This window comes from Pleurodeles waltl, chromosome 9 (genome assembly GCF_031143425.1).
Source record: "Pleurodeles waltl isolate 20211129_DDA chromosome 9, aPleWal1.hap1.20221129, whole genome shotgun sequence".
In the NCBI taxonomy this organism is placed as follows: Eukaryota; Metazoa; Chordata; class Amphibia; order Caudata; family Salamandridae; genus Pleurodeles; species Pleurodeles waltl.
In genome coordinates, this window is record NC_090448.1 from 757170763 (window position 1) to 757188970 (window position 18208).

General features: G+C 39.9%; 1 protein-coding gene across 1 annotated transcript in view; it reads left to right on the top strand.

Moving 5' to 3' along the window:
* Nucleotides 1-18208, top strand: part of LOC138259932 (NF-kappa-B inhibitor epsilon-like) — a 53757-nt gene that overhangs the window by 21455 nt on the left and 14094 nt on the right. Inside the window, exons 2-3 of the mRNA XM_069207922.1 lie at nucleotides 600-702; nucleotides 10247-10493. Coding sequence (XP_069064023.1) covers nucleotides 600-702; nucleotides 10247-10493 — 350 coding nt within the window. The remainder of the gene's footprint in view (nucleotides 1-599; nucleotides 703-10246; nucleotides 10494-18208) is intronic.

The window sequence follows — 18208 nt, forward strand, 5'->3', positions numbered from 1 at the left end:
CTGCGCTGTTGCTAGTAGGCAAAATGTCTCTCTTGTGCAGTTCCCAGCTGTGCTCCTTCTTGCTGCATACCAGCTGACAAAATATCCCTGTCAGACGTGTGCTTGTCCTCCTACCTAAGTAGGAGGACAGTTTACAGTTTTACCTAACCATTTTCTCTTTCCTGTTCCCACATGACCCTGAACTCAGCAGTCTCTTTCAAAACAGCTACAATTCTATTTTTTTCTTCTCGTCACGTAAGATCACTGGGACGCCACCCTTTCCATAACAATTTTAATGGAGCCTGCAGCTCCAAGCTCATTATTGCCATTTTCCTAACCGGTTTTCTTCTTATTTGTGACCCCAGTACCAACACAGTCAGAAGGTGCCAAGCTGCGTAGTGCAGCAGTTTAAAATCTGCTCGGGCCCACTGGCTTTTTAGTAGACCCAAAGGCAGCAGCCAAAAACTGCCTTTCTGGGGAAATTCGAAGTCTCCTTACTCCTGTGACCCCATTAGCAATGGTTCAGAAACTCCCATTCATTCCAGATCACTCCCTTCCACCCTCCACATTGTACTCCACCACAGCAGCTCTGTCAATCTGTCATGTCTCTCTCCCTACAGGTATCTGAGCCTCTGTATCATCCATGAGGAACAGCGTGTGGCCCTGGATCTCATCCTACAATCCCCACCAGAATTTCTGAACTTCCACAACACCCTCCTGCAGGTAAAAGTATTGCTGCCATTGTACAATCCTGAAAGCGAATGACAAAAACTCTTTTATGGGACTTTAAAAAACACAGGTATGTGTGCACAGTAACAGAACTTCCATAGGAGACAAAAAACATAAAGCTAGAGAAGGTCAGCTGTTATCAGAAACAACTGTGGCAATATGTGCATTTGTGTAGAGTAGCTCTGTACAATTAAGAAATGTGCCTGGAGTGTATTCTATGTATTAGTGCAACGCAATTGGTGCCTGGTTTATTCACTTAGGCCTTTATATACAGGCAAGGCAGCCCACAGTTGGCCAGGTACTTGAGTAAAGGTGACCATACAAAGGAGCTTCTCCAATTAGGTTTGATGGATTGGGATAATTTACTGATGTACCACTGTGATGATCTTCATAGACCTGGGAAGCTCCATGGTGAATGGGAACTATGTCAGAATGCAGAAGAGGTGAGTATAGGGGAGGGATCTAAATAATTCATATGTTCTTTCTGTTAATTTCAATGGACAGAGTTTTCCAAAGGCTTGTGGTAGGGTGGACCACCTGCCCTAGTGGTAAGATGGAAATTAGGCTGGTGCAGCTGAATTTGCGTGGAAAATTGGACTTGATCTGGGGCGCTCTTTGAGATTTTCTCAATCGCGTAAGCAGGTACTTTACAGTAAGGTATGTTAGGTATAGTGCTGGCTGCATTGATCGGTATTCTATACACCACTGGGTGCTAATGCGGGCATGGATGTCATTGAAAGATCTGGTGTGAGACCTTTAATCCTAGTGTCAGGGACATCTGCTTTTTCGCTTTTTGTGGCTGTTATGGCAGTTTATTTTTGTTTTATTTTTAGTCTCAGTATAGGGCATCAGTAGATTCTCGCTTGGAAATAATCATTGGCTCCATGGCTTTGTCCCTGAGAATTCTAAGGGTAGGAGTCAGCCGGTAGATGTAAAACTAGTTCAGCTTGCCCTGACAGAAGTTATCTGTGACTCGGTCACATCTAAATATAACCTACAAAAGGAATGTTTAAGAAGGTTATAAGACAGAGGTGATTAATCTATATCAGCAAATTGCAGAGGTTTGCAAAGATGGAATGTCCAGTCTTCCCGATCTGATGACCTCTTGCTCGGCTTACCCATCACTAACAGTACTGTGATGACTGCCAGAGGTCCGCATTGGCTCTGCCATGCAGGAGAGGAGGTGAGAGTACAAATTCATCAATAAGTAAGGTTGAATAAAAAATAACCATTGAATCATCATTCGTTGTACCAGGGACCGCAGTGTGACAGTGACAGAGACTGATTTTCTCTTCACTGTTTGAGATCACTTTGGAAATCACGGCTTCCCCCTTAAAAAATGAACAGACCGATTGTGCAGCACCCTAGAAGAACACAGATGCAGACATGGCAATTTAAATTGTGTCAAGAGGCTATAGGCATATCTCAAACATTTATTCTCAGCTGGACAATACACAAAAGGGGGAATGCAGCAGGCCCGTGAGAAACGCACCACTCCCTGTAAGTTCCTTGCTATCCACAAAAAGAAGTAATCAGTTCAAATATCAAAGGTGTGCAACCCGACCAAAGCTCCAGCTGCAAAAATAAGCTTGATGGGTGTGAAGAACCCTAATAATGAAAGCTATAATGGCGGTGCACCACCGGGTGAACAGAAGTTTAACTGAAAAATATACAGAGAGTCCAAATCTCCTGTAGTAACGATGAAAGCAAATCTCATTGTTTATTATTAGTTTGTTTCCTTCCAAATCCTAAGAATATTTTCACAAAACTTGTTACAGCTATATATTGACAGCCAACGAGTTTCACCCATTAACATAGGGCTTCTTCAGGGCTAGATGTAATCCTGTAGGTCATAGTTCCAATGTTTTTGAAGGCATATGTTAGTATGCCACAGTATGGTCAGAATATAAACCGGGTAGCATTCATGGGCATCAGTTTTTGACTAGTGACAACTTTGGTCGGCGCAGCATCGCCGGACTCCATGTGAATATTACTGGCCTTCAACTCGATTCATGGCCATGAACGCTACCCGCTTTATATTCTGGCCTTATGTGGCATAATAACAATATGCCTTCAAAAACATTGGAACTATGACCTACTGGATTACATCTAGCCCTGAAGAAGCCCTATGTTAAAGGGCGAAACGCCTTGGCTGTCATTATAATGCTGTAATAAGATTTGTGAAAATATTCTTTGGATTTGGAAGGAAACAAACTAATAATAAACAAGAAGATTTGCTTTCATCGTTACTACGGGAGATTTGGACTCTGTTTTTTTTTCAGTTAAACTTCTCTTCACCCGGTGGTGCACTGCCATTATAGCTTACATATATTCTCAGCTGCATTAATGTTTGTGTAGAAAAACTGGATAATGGTAACTTACGTATCTTGCTGTTGTGTCCATTGGTTATTGGCCATGTAGCTACTGCCATGCCAATGAAGATCTTGGAAGTTTCAAATGTAAAACTTAACCTACGTCAAGGAAGCGATTCATTGATGTTGGTATTACATGCCGTGCTTCTGAATGACCATTAAATAGTACATGCTGGAACTGAAGGAGGTAACTGTGGACAGGCGATACTATGAAGTCACTCTGCTTTATCAGAATGTAAGTGTAAATAGGCCTCATTTGGAATCGAGCAACATTCACACGAAAGCTCAGACACGAAGTACCTGCATGAAACCCCTAAAATGTTACAGCATCACTGGTGACACATACAACACTTAGGAGTCACTAGGTTAGCAATGCCACCTTTAGTTTTCTCTTTGGTACCACTGGCTCTGCCATAGCTACCATTGGTCTTGGTGGTCATGAATGCAGAAGTGGGAAGAGATAGTATACAGGGTTTTAAGAATCCAATTACCTTCATATAGTTTCTGTTCCTTACCCGTCATCTGGCGCCTCAACAGGAAGAAGGTAACTGTTGAGGATGAACTGGGTGTCAGTCCATGATATTATTCAGGCAAGCAGGTGCAAGATGTTCCTTCCACTATTCCTTGTATTGTGGTGTTTCAACAGTGAAGGCTATTTCGAGAAGCACACATTGGAGATTGTAATATTTTATGGGTATACCGTGGCAATGATAACTTCCCTGGCCTTTTTTAACACATATTCACTAACTGTAATTTTTAGGCATATGGCTTGGAGTTGCTATTTGCTATTCCTTAGCATTGCACCCATGTATATTCATGTTTACATTGGAAAGCAAATTGTTTGATTCCTTAGATTGAGCAGTTTTGTACTGCTTTTGCATTTACAATATTTCAAATCCTTTCTGCATATGGTCAAAGACTTGTCTCATTGAATGCAGATAAAAGTTTTCTTAACCAGGGATTTCATTTCTAGTTTGCTATGGATAAATAATACATTATGCCATTCTTGGCAAGGAATTTATGAAGGGATTCCATAAGCTAGGAATATTAGAAACCGTACTCATTTAAATGTATGTGTGTAGCCCATTAAAAGAAACTGACATCAGTCTGGGTGAACTCAGTATATCTAGCCCACTATTGGTTGTTTGTGAAGAGACCAACTACAGCTTCATACTGCGTTTCCTCCTCTCCTTTCCCTAGGAGAAGGATGTCCAGAGTTAGTCTATGGATGTATGCATGTGTATGGTTTTTATATAGCACACATCTAGACAAAAGACAACCTAGTGGCGTACTGGGTCAAAGATGAGGAGAAAGTCAACAAGTAATAGGCGAGGTAGCTGGTGTGTGGATAGTTAATGCATTGTGAAATAGATCTTTAAAAAGATGAATGTTCAACTCTTTCCTCAATTGGAGCAACGTTTAGGTGATCCTAATGGATACATGAATGTTGTTCCAGATCGTTAAAGCATTGATGGAAAAGGGCTGCTGCTTTGTTTTTTCTCTCTTTTTTTTATGCTTCTTAGTCTGCAGTCCTATAGTGTCTTGGCTGAGAGCTACCAGAGATGGTCAGTTGTCTGCAAGATAAACAGGGCCGTTGGTCGTGATGGCTTTGTAAATGATGCAACTGATTTTGAAAATGGTGCAGACTGACAAAAGGAGTCAATTGAGTTTGATCAGGATGGGGTAATGTGACCATATTTCTTTAGGCCACGGATGAAACCTCCTGCTGCATGTAGGGTGCCCTTAAGCAGTGCCAGGGAGGGGACTGAGAAGCCAAGGAGCAGGACGTTACCACCATCCAGATGCAAGAGCACGGTGGCTTGCAAAGCAGTTTTGAATTCTCCTTTTGGATGACACAGTTTCACTTTCTTTATAAGAGAACTATTTTTCTATGATGAAAAGGACCTCAAGCTTGTAATAGGTGATGCGGTCTGGTATGTTTTCTACAAGGAATAATGCAAAGCAAACATTAATATTCATGAGCTGGAATGTGAGTTCTGTAGTATGAGGGTGTGTGGTAGTTAGTAGCATGTGTACGAGAGATTGTATGACATCATATTGAGAACAAAAGTATTTCAGTATCTAAATATCACAAAGACATTCAGGAACTTTAATATTGTGTTTACATACTTTGTATGTAAACTACAAAAATCTAGAAACAAAACTAATGTGATCCAGAATATCATCGGATAACAGGTAAGTATACTGAATTTACTATATAAACCACTATATTAAACTTAATTTAGGTATTGGACTTGAATATAATAAAGTAATTTAAAAAATGCAATTAATATGTAAAAAATATAAAGTAAATGGAAAAAAATACAAACTTAAAAGAATTGAACAATTCATAAAATATTAGTCTCTTAACAACATGAATAAATATATATATGTGTTAAACACATACAGAAAAGTATATACAAAATACATTTAGAAATAATATTCCAAAACAATTACAAAATACTAATTATTTATTTTTGTATATAATTTAAAAATATTGAATACAAAAAATTTAAAATAAGTATCACAAATTGTAAGCAATAGTTGGGAACGTGCTGGACTTTGAAGGAGTCATATTTACTATTCAACTTTAATATTATCAACTGTAGGGAAATTGTTGGACTTTGGAGTGGTTATATTTACTATTGCCTTTCCAACTTAAGCAACAGTAGGAAAAGTGTTGGGGTTTGGAGGGGCCGGTTTTACTATTCCCTGTTACTTTCACTTCACGTTAATAATAAGTTACTCTTCATTAAAAATTCCTCGGATCTTTAGGTTTGGGCCGTTCTCTAGGCTTACAATCAGTTTGGATAAAACATTTTTTCCACTTAGCCATTGTAGAATCAAACCCAGTCTGGGACACCCCTTAAAATGGTGCCCCACTTCAATTAAATATTTAGGGATTCAGGTACAGCAAGATAAGGACATGCTGATCTGCAATAACTATGGTCAGGTACTAGACAAACTGTAATCCCCAATGGAAAAATGGCTTAAACCGCTATTGCCCTTGGCTAGAAGGATAGTGATTATGAAAATGGTTGACCTTCCTAAATGTCTTTCTTAGTGTATAAATATTCCAATCCCGTTGAACTTGCAGTTCTTTTAGTTACTCCAATTCCTCCTGACCGTACTAATGTGGGCCAATAAACAGCCCAGAATCAAACGGAACCTCCTTCCTAGCCACTTAGTGTGTGTACATGATTTTTAATGGTACTATCCAGCGGCTCATGCCCATTTTGCTGTTTGCTGGCTCATTACGGATTCTCATTTGCCACATTAAATAATATAGAATGTTCAGATAGAGCTAGGTTCTCTGAAAACCTTTTTAAGTTTTACAGATCCCAGGCCCACTTCAGAAATCCACACAGATCACTCTACCTATTGGACATGGTAATCATTGAATCATAAAGCAGGGCATGCTACCTCATACTTCCCTTTAACTTTAAAGACAAATAACCTACTACTTTCGCCCATGTTGGAGCTCTTGATGGTGACCTCCCCATCTAAGTGAGATTAGTCAATGGAACATTTATCCCTTAGTGTTGAGTTTTTAATGAAAGATGAGTTCAGATTACAAGCAGTGTTCAACCCATCAAATAGTTTTGCTTACTTCAAGATCCGACATGCAGCACAAGTGGTATGCCTTACATTCCCGTCAGTGCCACCAGAACACAACCCGTTGCCACAGGTGAAATTATCTGAAAACAGAAGAGAAGGGTTTCTAAACTATACAGACTGTTCTGATGGGGGGTGGAGAATTCTTCCCTTCCTTGCAATTGACATTGGGAATTGCATCTAGGCATACCTTTAGACGATAAGGTCTTGAAATATTGCTGCTTCCAAGTCAAATTGATTTGAGTGAATCAATGGCTTAAACTTTTGCATTTTAAATTTGTAAACAGAATATATCATACCTCAGTCTGTTTGGATATAGTTAACTCTTCATAAAGTACTAACTGTGTGCCATGTATCTCAGATGGGGCAGGATTTATGCATCTGGTCAGGTAATATCACCCTATATCCTCCTTTTGGAGCACGGTTAGAGTAACAATTGAAAATATCACGGACTGTCACTGGTTTGGACCCCACTGACTGCACTCCACAGCAATGCTTCCAAAATGTTTTGGAACCAAATCCAATCTTTTAAATGTCCGTAATTTCTGACCCACCTAGCTTTAATGGACATGAAGCGTGCAATTGTTTTTAATGTAACTAAAGCATTGTGTGGTAGCACTGTAATTTGCTGATGGCACATTGCCCACTGAAATTGCACTAACTGTGCACATACATACAGCTTTACTGTGATAAACCAATACTGCACACAAATTATAAATGTTAGAAATTGAGTATCCAGTTGGCAGTAGTTGGCACCCTGTCCAATTCGGGACCCTCACTCTAGTCAGGCTAAAGGAGCCACACATCTAAGATAACCGTGTTCACCCCCTTGGTTGCTTGGCACAGAGGCAATATGAAGGGTATTTGTACACACACACAGTAACACACTGAACACACCACAAAAGTTCTCCACACCAGTTTAGAAAAATAGCCAATATTTATCTGAGTAAAACAAGACTGAAACAACAAAAATCCAACATACACAAGCAAAGATACACATTTTCAAATATTAAATCTCAGTAACGCACTTAGAAACACAATAGCTCCAACTGGGCTATGACGACATCAATGAGTAAATCAGCCTCAGCAGTCCGACACCACTCGTGAGGGAGTGTGGGTCTGTCATGGAGTTACTTGCCAGGTCGAAATGGCAGTTTAAAACTGCACACACACTGAAGTGGCAGGTCTGAGACATGTTTACGAGCTAATCATGTTGGTGGCGCGAAAACAGTACTGAAGGCCCAGTGGTGGCATTTGATTTACAGGCCCTAGGCACACATTGTGCACTATACTAGGGGTTTACTAATAAATCAAGTATGCCAATCAGGGATGAACCAGTACCATATAGACAGGAAGCGCATGCACTTGAGCACTGGTTAGCAGTGATAAAGTGCCGAGTCTAAAGCCAGCAAAAACGAAATTCAGCACAGGATCAAAAATAGAAGGTCCGAAGCCAAAAGGACTGGGGAAACCACGCCAAGAGCTGACAGATCTAACAATAATGTGTGGAAATCAGGTTTCAATTAATATTTATCATTTGTGCATCATCAATTAGAGTGTCTTGATTTGTTTCGACCCTAGTAAAATCTTTGTTTCCATCACACTGCTGAATGTGTACAGTTCATCCACAAGTATTTACACTTTCGTGTGTGTTACCAAAAAGCACCCTACAGATTTTACACTCCCTGCAGGTCAGCAAAATTGTCACATAATGCACATTATGTTTCTTTCTCTTCCTGCAAAGTGAGAGGAGTTTGTATACACTAGTCCCCATGTTAAAAGAAATAAGCAGCAATTTGTCGGAAGACACAGCCTGACATTTGACCTCTGTCTTTGAAGTACATCAAATGTGACAAGTTAAATACAGAATTTAAATGTCTCATTATTTATTGCTTGGATTTAGGGAACCCATCAAAATCCACTTGCAAATCACAGATTAGGAAACACAGCTCTAAGGTATGTTGCAGATGTCCCGGTTTCAGGAGCCTAAGTGCTAAACTATTACGAAAACCTAGGTTAGCAATGTCTTGGCTAAAGGTTTGCTTGCCTAAGTTGGATGGCTGGATGTGAGACACCCCATACTGTAGTGATGCAGCTGGTTGCTTTTTTCAGCTGTAACCCATACAGTGTAATTCCAGAGACATTGGGCCCGCTATATCAAACTCCGCCAATCAATTTGTAGCTCGACTGTTACTCAGATATGATATTGTGAGATTGCTTTGATGCTATGGCTTGTAATTCCACAGTTTGAATGTAGCTCAACGTGACTCAAGCAGTCTACTGTTACAACATATATGTCTAAGCTCGGGTTGTATAAATTTGATTTCATCTGATACTGCTATTGGTCTAGCCATTGTCAGACCTGTGATCCTTCCGTAATATTCTAAGACCATTGCTATATCTATGTCATAGTTATAATTAAAAATAACGTAAGAAATGCTACACTTGGGCTTATATACTGTAAAATGCATGTGGCATTCTGTTTCTTTGAATTCTTTTTTGATAGAAAATATGAATATAAAGTGTATAAAGAATATTTTCTATTCCCATTCCAGGGTAAGCAAAAGTAGGGAAGTCTTGGACTTTGGAAGGGTTCAATTTACTACTACCACACCAATCTAAACAACAGAGGTGGGAAGTGTTAGACTTTGAAGGGGTCAGATTTACTATTCCCACATCTAAATCTTTTAAATAAAACATTTTAAATACTGATGAATAAATAAATGAAAACATATTTAAAATACTAAATGAAAACTGACAAACTATTAACATTAATAAAAAACGTTATAAAAATTAACACTTAATGTTAAATACAACTAAATAAAACAATTGAGTCTAAAATGAATTAACACAATCTAATAAAATAATCTAACAAATTTAAAATCTGCAAATATAACAAATCAATTTTTTAAACAACGATCAATTAAAAACAAAATACATAAAAAAGAATAAAAAATTGATAAAACAATATATATATATATATATTTTTTATATTCCCACATGGCTTTATCTTACCTTGTACGTTTTAGTAGAACGGGCGTCTGGCCCACGGCCCTTCCTGGCCCTAACATGCCCAAACAGGTGATACCCTTATCTGTGCACACCCTTGAATGGTGATGCAGGGTAATGGGACGCCCTGAAGTAGGGCAAAAGCAGGAGAAAGTGATGTAAGTTCCTCTGGAGATAGAGGATGAGAGATGCAATGAGTAAAAGTATCTCACATGGTTTCGATGAAGGCAATTCTCCAGCCTTTATCTTTGGCAGTGAATTACATCAGCAGTATCACAAAGCTGGAACCAGTATCTGTATGAATATTTCTGTAATGCGGTCCTCTGTGTAGTTAACGTTATTTCACACAAAATGTATCAGGCTGCACTTTAGACATTTGTACGTTCCCCCGTTTACCTCCTCCCATCAAGAATAATCTGAACCATATGCTCCATGTGGTTGTGTGCCAGTTTAAATCCATCAATATCAGACAAGATTTGTGAGGCTACTTAGGCCATATGTAAATTGCGATTTGACCTGAATATCCCCCTTTCTCCCTACAGACCCCATTGCACCTGGCCGTGTACCTACACCAAGTGACTGTTGTCCGGGCGCTAGTATTGAAGGGGGCCGACACAGCACAGCAGGACCGTAATGGCAACACACCGTTTCACCTGGCATGCCAGCATGGCTTCCTAGACTGCTTGCAAGCGTTGACACTGGCACCCACCCTGCCCGAGACTTCCGTCTTTCCTTCTGCCAGCTCTGGGCCTCCGGCTCTACTTGCTCTGGGTCTCTGGAATTGGAAAGGTATAGGAACATGCTCCGTTTGCCAGGCATTACACAGATGGCATTGTGCCAAGATGCTTTAGAACTAATACTAAGGGTTAGTTTTTAGCTTGAGAGTATATTAGCATTTACTCGCCATTGTTTTCAATTTGCCATTATTGACCAAGATTATATTTCGTATTATCTGATTTATGCAACTAGCTTAGGCAGCCACAGTGGAATTACCTGCCGCACCCTCTGATAGCAGTCACGCTACCCTTAACAACTGCTCTGAAAAACTTTGATGTGCATCAGAACTATGAGAGAAACTTTTGCCTCGTTCGAGAAATATTCAATACCTAGCCAGAAAATTAACAGGTATTTTTTTATTTATATCTATTTAGTTAAAAAACACAAACCGTTACTAATCTACAGTTTACAAATGAAGTGTGAAGTAGAGTAGCTGTTACTCACACTTCAAATGCCACAGATGTTTTTCGAGCAACTGTATCTCGGGTGATGACCTAGCCATCAGATATGCAATGTAAGGACAAGTTTACTTAGATCCTCTTTAGCAAAGGTCAAGGCTGCAGACCAGGTATGATCTCGCTCACCCAAAAGTTGGAACAGTCTTGGAACGAGAGGGTCGCTCACTCAACCATAGTATAAATACACTGACAGTATGAGCTCTCTCACAAGAATCCTTGTCCCCACAGCGTATGGTCTTACAGGGGCTCATAAGGTAGTAGTGGAGCTGAAGTTGGTCTCGTATTCAGATCCCCTTCTTGGCCCCTTGTCCAGTCTGTAAAGCCCAATGATTTCTAGCTATCAATAGCTCATGTAAAGCAGGCTCAACACAGCATAATGCCTCGCTCAGTATTGAAGTCACCTTATGTTATCCTCTGTCAACATTCATTTAGCAATTCGAGTAAACCGATAATAAAACACATAAGAGGGATGCCATCATTGTATGCACTAGTAAAGGGAAAGATTTGGGGACAAGATGGAAAGAGGCTGTGATGAGATAATGATTCACCCCTATAGTTCCGCTACATACAATTTGCGGTTTGTGGCACACACACAACATACATGTGCATCACTTACAGGTATGTAATCCTCCCAACCAGGATGCCAGTGGAAAGGAGACCATTGTGCCCCTTGTTTGTGGCACGAGCCTTTAGGCCCTTCCTGCTAATAGCAGAAACAATTATTTATGCATTTTACAAACACTCCCACTCCGACTTCGAACAATGTCATCATTTTCATCCATCTACAGCTGCATGTTTTAAGATTCTCTGGCAGTCTGTGGGCACAGGCCTTTATTAGGGTGGAGATGGACCACAGTCGCCGAAGAGTGACCACAGCAGAAAGAAAAGCGAAAATCTCCATGTACCTTTATGTTTGCTGATTATGGTATGTACAAAGTGCAGAGTGTCACCCAAAAGGGATATCCTAGCCCTTAAAACCCTACATGATTCAAACAGTACGACTTCTCCTAAACATACCAATGGTCCATCATTAGAAAGATTGAATGAATAGCCTTGCGTTTAAGCCTTTCCTAAAACTAAGAAGATTCATCTTCCTCCTGAGATATAAAGGTAATTTGTTCCATCTTTAAGCTGCAGAGATATAAAAACTTCTGCCTCTGATTGTTGAGCGATATAGCCACTAATAGGGAATCAATGCTGGATGTCAATAACCAAGAAGGATGGTATCAGTTAAAGCATATTTTAAAAACAGAGTCAGTTGATGAATAAACAACTTTATGCACAAGGCATAGCAATGTACAAACAAAACGATTCTTAACAAGAAGCCAAAGTAGGAGACCAAGGCATGAAAATTATTGCCTCAAGTTTTTAGGCCAAGTGCCAACCTTTCAGTATAATTTTGCACTAATTTCAATACGAGGCAGTTCAAGGTAAAACGCATTACAATAATGAGCTGTGTTGATATATGCACATTCAACGTCAACATTTTTTCTGAGAAAGAAAATAGATGTAAAAGTCTTTTTCAGGGTTTGAAGCTGAAACAAACAGGAGTTGAACACAAATGTAACCTTCTCACGGAACAGCAGGGTACAGCCCAGTTTTACTCATAAATTATTTGCATAAGTTGTTGGAGTCGGTTCTGGGCCTAGAGTGGCCAGCCAGAATCAAAGATTCCAAAAAGGGGTAGGTATTGTAGGACAAAGTATCTTGGTTTTACTCCTGTTAACCTTAAAATGATGAGTGAACATCTAGCGTGCAACGTGACAAACAATTAAAAAGTTTAGTTGCCATGTCATTCTGGTAATTTGAGATTCTTAAAACAAGCAGCTTATTGTCTACATACATGAAAAGGTGAAAAACATACGACTGAATCACCACAGCCAGTGGAGCTATAAAGCAGATTAAACAGCAAGAGGAGCAATATTGATCCTTTGGGGAGTTGATTATAAGATGCCTCCTACTGTTAATAGAAACAACCGGTTAAGAAAGTTACAGAGCCATTCACATGCACGATCTTCAATACCAAGATTCCTTAAACATTCTGAAAGGATCAAGGGGCTTACAGTATTGTAGGCTGCTGTTAGAGCCAGCAAAATTAGATGTGCTGGGATGTAATCATGGGCACACTGGTGTAAGTCATCGAGGACAGAGACTGCCACTCTTTCTGTATTACCACATGGCCCAAAGCCTATTACAAATAATGCAGTAGGTTGTTTTTTAAAACCAATAGTAGATGAAATGTGCTCTTTCTATTTTTTTTGTAATATGAGCCCACTGTGAAGTTAGATAGTAATTTAATGGGCTATACAACAATGGTTTTTTTACCATAGTTGCATTACAGAAGCATTTTAAGGCCCTTGGGGACCTTTCCAGAAGCTAGTAAAGCATTAACAATGGCTTTAGGAAGGGAAACGTCCAAACTAACAGATGTTTAAAAACTATGAGACAGTGGGTTTACTCACGTTCACAAGTTTCAAAAACCCCTTGGCAGATAAAATGGCAAGCTGTTGTGGTTAGCTACTACTGTCAGAATTAATCCCGCGCAAATAAGGGTTCTGAGAGGACATGCAATCTGTAATAGCACAAATATTGTTATTAAAGTGATCGACTTTAGGTGACATTTAGCATCACAGGCCTCCGTAAGATATAGTGGTGAGTCTCCTAATTTTCTAATAGTAAAAAAATGCTGCTGATTTGTGTGAAACAGAAATAAATACACTAAAAATTAAAAATTGCCTTAGTTTTGAATGTAGTCCACTTCAATTTTAGTTGTGCTGATTTAATGACAGGATTATAATTGTGTCACCAAAGACGTTCCATGGTCCGTAGGTCACGATGATCAGCAAGTTCTTAGTGTACCAAACAGAGATACCCAAGAGGTTTTAGGTCTCTTTTAGCAGAAGGAGTTATTGAATTCCAAGCAGAGCCAGGTTGTTGGTAATAAACATCCATCTAGATCAGAGGACCATCTAACTGTGTACTCTGATTCAGAATGCAGATGAAGGGCTAGAGCTTCTGCTGAAATCACTTTTCAGTTGTTTTTGCTTGTAGGGTATGACAAACAATACATGTTTGCTAGTTTTGAATTCTGCTCCTAAAAGGGATAAGCCATGAGCCGCCCAGGGCATGGGAAGGGAGACAGGAGAGATAAATAGACAAGAACTTGAAGAATTTATATATACTGTATGTCCCCTAATGGGTGGACGGGGTTTGGGGGTAATGCCACTACCGTTAAGTGTCGAAAAGCTCATTAGAGGTATTCCTGACACGGTGCTATTGATTTTCAAAGTGAATTCACAACTCTTAAATGTACTCATGGAAAGGAGCTGAGATAGTTCCCATCTTTAAAAAACGTAGCCCCAATATTCCAGCAAACTATCGCCCGATCAGTCTCCTGGACAATTCTCAAAAAATTTACGCTAAACATCTTTTGTGCCACCTCGACGATTGGATATTGGATCTTGGAATCTAATGCCTTATCTGATCTTCAAGCAGGGTTTAGACCTGCTGTGAGTACCATTGATCAAGTCTTGAGATTCCTGGCAATTAAATGGAAGAATGTGGAAGAATCTGTATGTAGTCTTCATGGACCTGAGAGCTGCGTTTGATCTGATCCCCAGGAACATGCTATGGTCGACACTTTCTAATATGGGGGTCCCTCCAGGTCTTTTGAACCTCATTACCCGACTTCATTACAATACCTATGCTCTAATTAGATGTGGTAAGGAGGGTGAGTTGACAGATCCTGTGGCTATCAACAGAGGTGTCCGGCAGGGGTTTGTTCTGGCTCCTACTCTTTTTTTGCTTTATATTAACAATTGTATCCGTTATCTGGAGAATTGCACAAATGACTCGCCCAAATTGGCTGGGACAAAAATCCCCTGCTTATTGTACGCGGACGATACAATCCTGTTAGCTAAGTCACCTATGGGGATCCAAAATTTGGTTAACCAATTTTGCGTTTTATGTAAGGATTTTGGGCTTGACGTTAATGTTAAAAATACGAAACTCATGATATATAGCACTTCAAGAAAACGTCCACGTCCCAGAATTGAAATGAATTCAGTCCCGCTTGAGAAAGTGGAAGAGTTTGACTATCTGGGAATTAGATTATCGACCACAGGAAAATGGGAGGCAGCCATTGATGAAGGGGCACTTATCTTAAGCCAAAGAGGTGGGGCCCTAGTACACAGGTCTAGAAAGGCACCAAGTTCCCCTTTGATCACAATTGCCGAGATCTATAACGCCCAAATTCGTGCTGCGGCCCTGTATGGAGCGGAACTCTGGGGTTTACACAGAAGATTGGATATTTTACAAACAAAAGAAAACAATTTCCTCAGACAGGTCTCTCGGTTAGGGGCAGGTACCCCAATGATTCCTCTCAGGCTCGACTTACGTTTAAACAGCATCAAAACCATAGCGGCCCTGAGATCGCTTTCCTATTGGATCCGACTTTGGAAAACTGCCGAACTCGAACCCTACAGGGCGGCGGTGAGGGAACTTATAGCCACTCCCCAGGGCCCAATTAAAATCAAATGGTTGCAGGAGATGAAATCTGCCTGGGTTAAAATAGGTTTCTCCCACTACTGGGAATACCCGGAATTGATTCCCAATAATGCGAAACAACTTGTTAAAAGAAGATACTGGGAAAAAGTTAATGTTGATCTACTGTGCCAAAACGGGCTGGGCAGGCTAACAACAGAATTCCTCCAATTCAAACACGAACCCTGGCCCGAGACTTTTTTGAACCTCCCTATGCCACCTTATGCTCGTGCCCTCTATCTACAGCTCAGATATGGTTCCCTGCCTATTAATGGCCCATTGGTCAACCAGAGACCCCACAACTGACAGATGTATATCTTGCCCTCATTATAAAGAAACAACTGAGCATATTTTGTTCTTCTGCCCTCTATATAAGAGTCCTAGAGGAAAGTGGATCATCCCCCTCTGTAAAAACTTATTACTGTTGGATAGAGCCAATGCCATCAAAATATGCAAATATGAAACATCCACATTGGTAGCTTCTTCAGTTTCCAAATTTTTATATGAGGCTTGGTGTATCCGTCGCAAGCATATTTTCGTGAAGGGCCCTTAGAGCTCTAGGCCATGCTCCTGTTTGTTTACAGAGGGAGATTTTAATAAGATTTTAACAAGATTTATATTCTTTCATCCCTCTTCCTACTTTTTTAAATATGCCATATACCGTGTCATTATTTTAAAGCTTCTACTTCGTATGTGTCACTTTTGAGATCGCACAAGCACATAGAGACGTTGTTTATGCTAAAAACCTGCAAATTGTTGTATTTTTAGTTTGATTCTAATGTTTAGCTGTAAGAATTTTACTGAAACATTTTATATATTAATTGATTATTAGATTTCTACAATATCCTGAAGGATTGTTACTTTGATTTATGATGAGCTATTGCGATTCTAACGGATGTGACATGACTATATAAGATTGTTCTTTTTCTTTTTGTAATTTTAAATGGTCCAAATTTTTTTGGATCGAATGTATTTAAATAAAAAAAACTCTTAAATTAGATGACTTAATGTCAGTGTTTAAAGAGTAGGGATGTTAATAGGTCCCATGACTCCAGACATCTATGCATGTGTGTGTGTTGTAGCCGTAGAGAGGTCTAAAGCTTTAAAAAAGAAATCTACATAGATTCTGAAAAAGCCTGAACTTTCCCAGTCAGGATTTCCAGGGAGGGGTTGATGTGAACTACCAACTTAGTATATATAATGTGTTTTTGTAAATAAAAGCCAAGTGGCTGTCCCTTTTCTCATATCTGTGGGCATATATCGTGGAGCAATTTACATTTAAAATATCAGATAATCCACTGTGAAGCCATGTCTCTGCGATGCACAACATGCTTAATGTCCAAATCTAACTCAGCCATCAAACAGTGAATGACGACACAGTTTTGCACAACTTAGCGAGCTTTAATAAATGTACATGTAAATGAGATTGAAAGTAGTGTGGAGTTGGAAAAAAGTAAGGCTGTTTCTTCAGATAAAGTCCTAGCTAGGCTAAAGGTTATGTAGTATCTTGCCCCAAAGGATAAGTGGTTGTGAATAGAAAAAAAATGTTATCACAGCAATAATGAAGTGGTTTTACTAGATACTAGCAGTCTGGGCAGTGACAGGCGCAGACAAGTTTGCCTTTAGCGTGTCTGTTGTGCAAAGAAATGCCGTAGTGTGATTTAAGTAGGCCCGTAGGCCTGCACCTTGTAGCTGTATGAAAACTCTAGCTTACCAAAATGGCCACTGCTGTGAAGAAAGACTATGTAACAATGTGCTACTTGTTCAAGCCTAATGGTAGCCAGTATAGCGCTATGAAGGCAGAAATATGTGACACTGATGAACTGCCACATGGTACCAAAACTGAATCTTGCATAAAGATTTTAATGTGAAATTGTTTAGCTACCCCCAAAGTGGATGCTATGCACGTAGTAAATATGTGGATCCTGCATGCATGGGATAAAAGCACCAAGGCCAGATGTACGAAGCAGTTTTCAAGTCGCAAACAGCAAATCGTCCTGTTTGCGACTTGAAAAATTATATTTGGGATGTACAAAGCCCAAACTGCGATTCGGCAACTTGTTACCGAATTGCAGTTTGGGTTTTGCGATTTGGTATTAGGAAGGGACGTGAAAAGGGCGTCCCTTCCTAATACTGAATCCAGATAGTATGTATGATTGTTTTGCGAACGCAATCGCAGTTAGCACCAGTTTTAAACTGGTGCTAACCCATCCGCAAAGGGGAACGGGTCCCCATGGGACCCCTTCCCCTTTGTGAATGGTAGCAAAAATATTTTTTCAGAGCAGGCAGTGGTCCCACGGACCACTGAAAACTTTTCATTTTTGATTTTGAAATGCATCTTGTTTTCCTTTAAGGAAACCGGACTGCATTGAAAAAAAAAAAAACTGTTTTATTTAAAAGCAGTCACAGACATGGTGGTCTGCTGTCTCCAGCAAGCCACCATCCCTGTCAGGGCGGCAATTCCCAATGGGGTCGCACATTGCGACCTCCCCCATGAATATTCATGAGGTAGGTCATTTAAGACCCTATTGGGAATCGCAAACAGTGTCATTGATACTGTTGTCCATCAGGTTTTGCGACTCGCAAATTGCGAGTCGCAAAATCTGATTTCTGTACGTTAGACCCCAAATGACTAACTTACCCATTCATGACAAACATTTTAAATGTAATTCTCCATTTATTCGTTCATCCTACCAGTATTCACAAACTTTATATTAAACAAGCCCA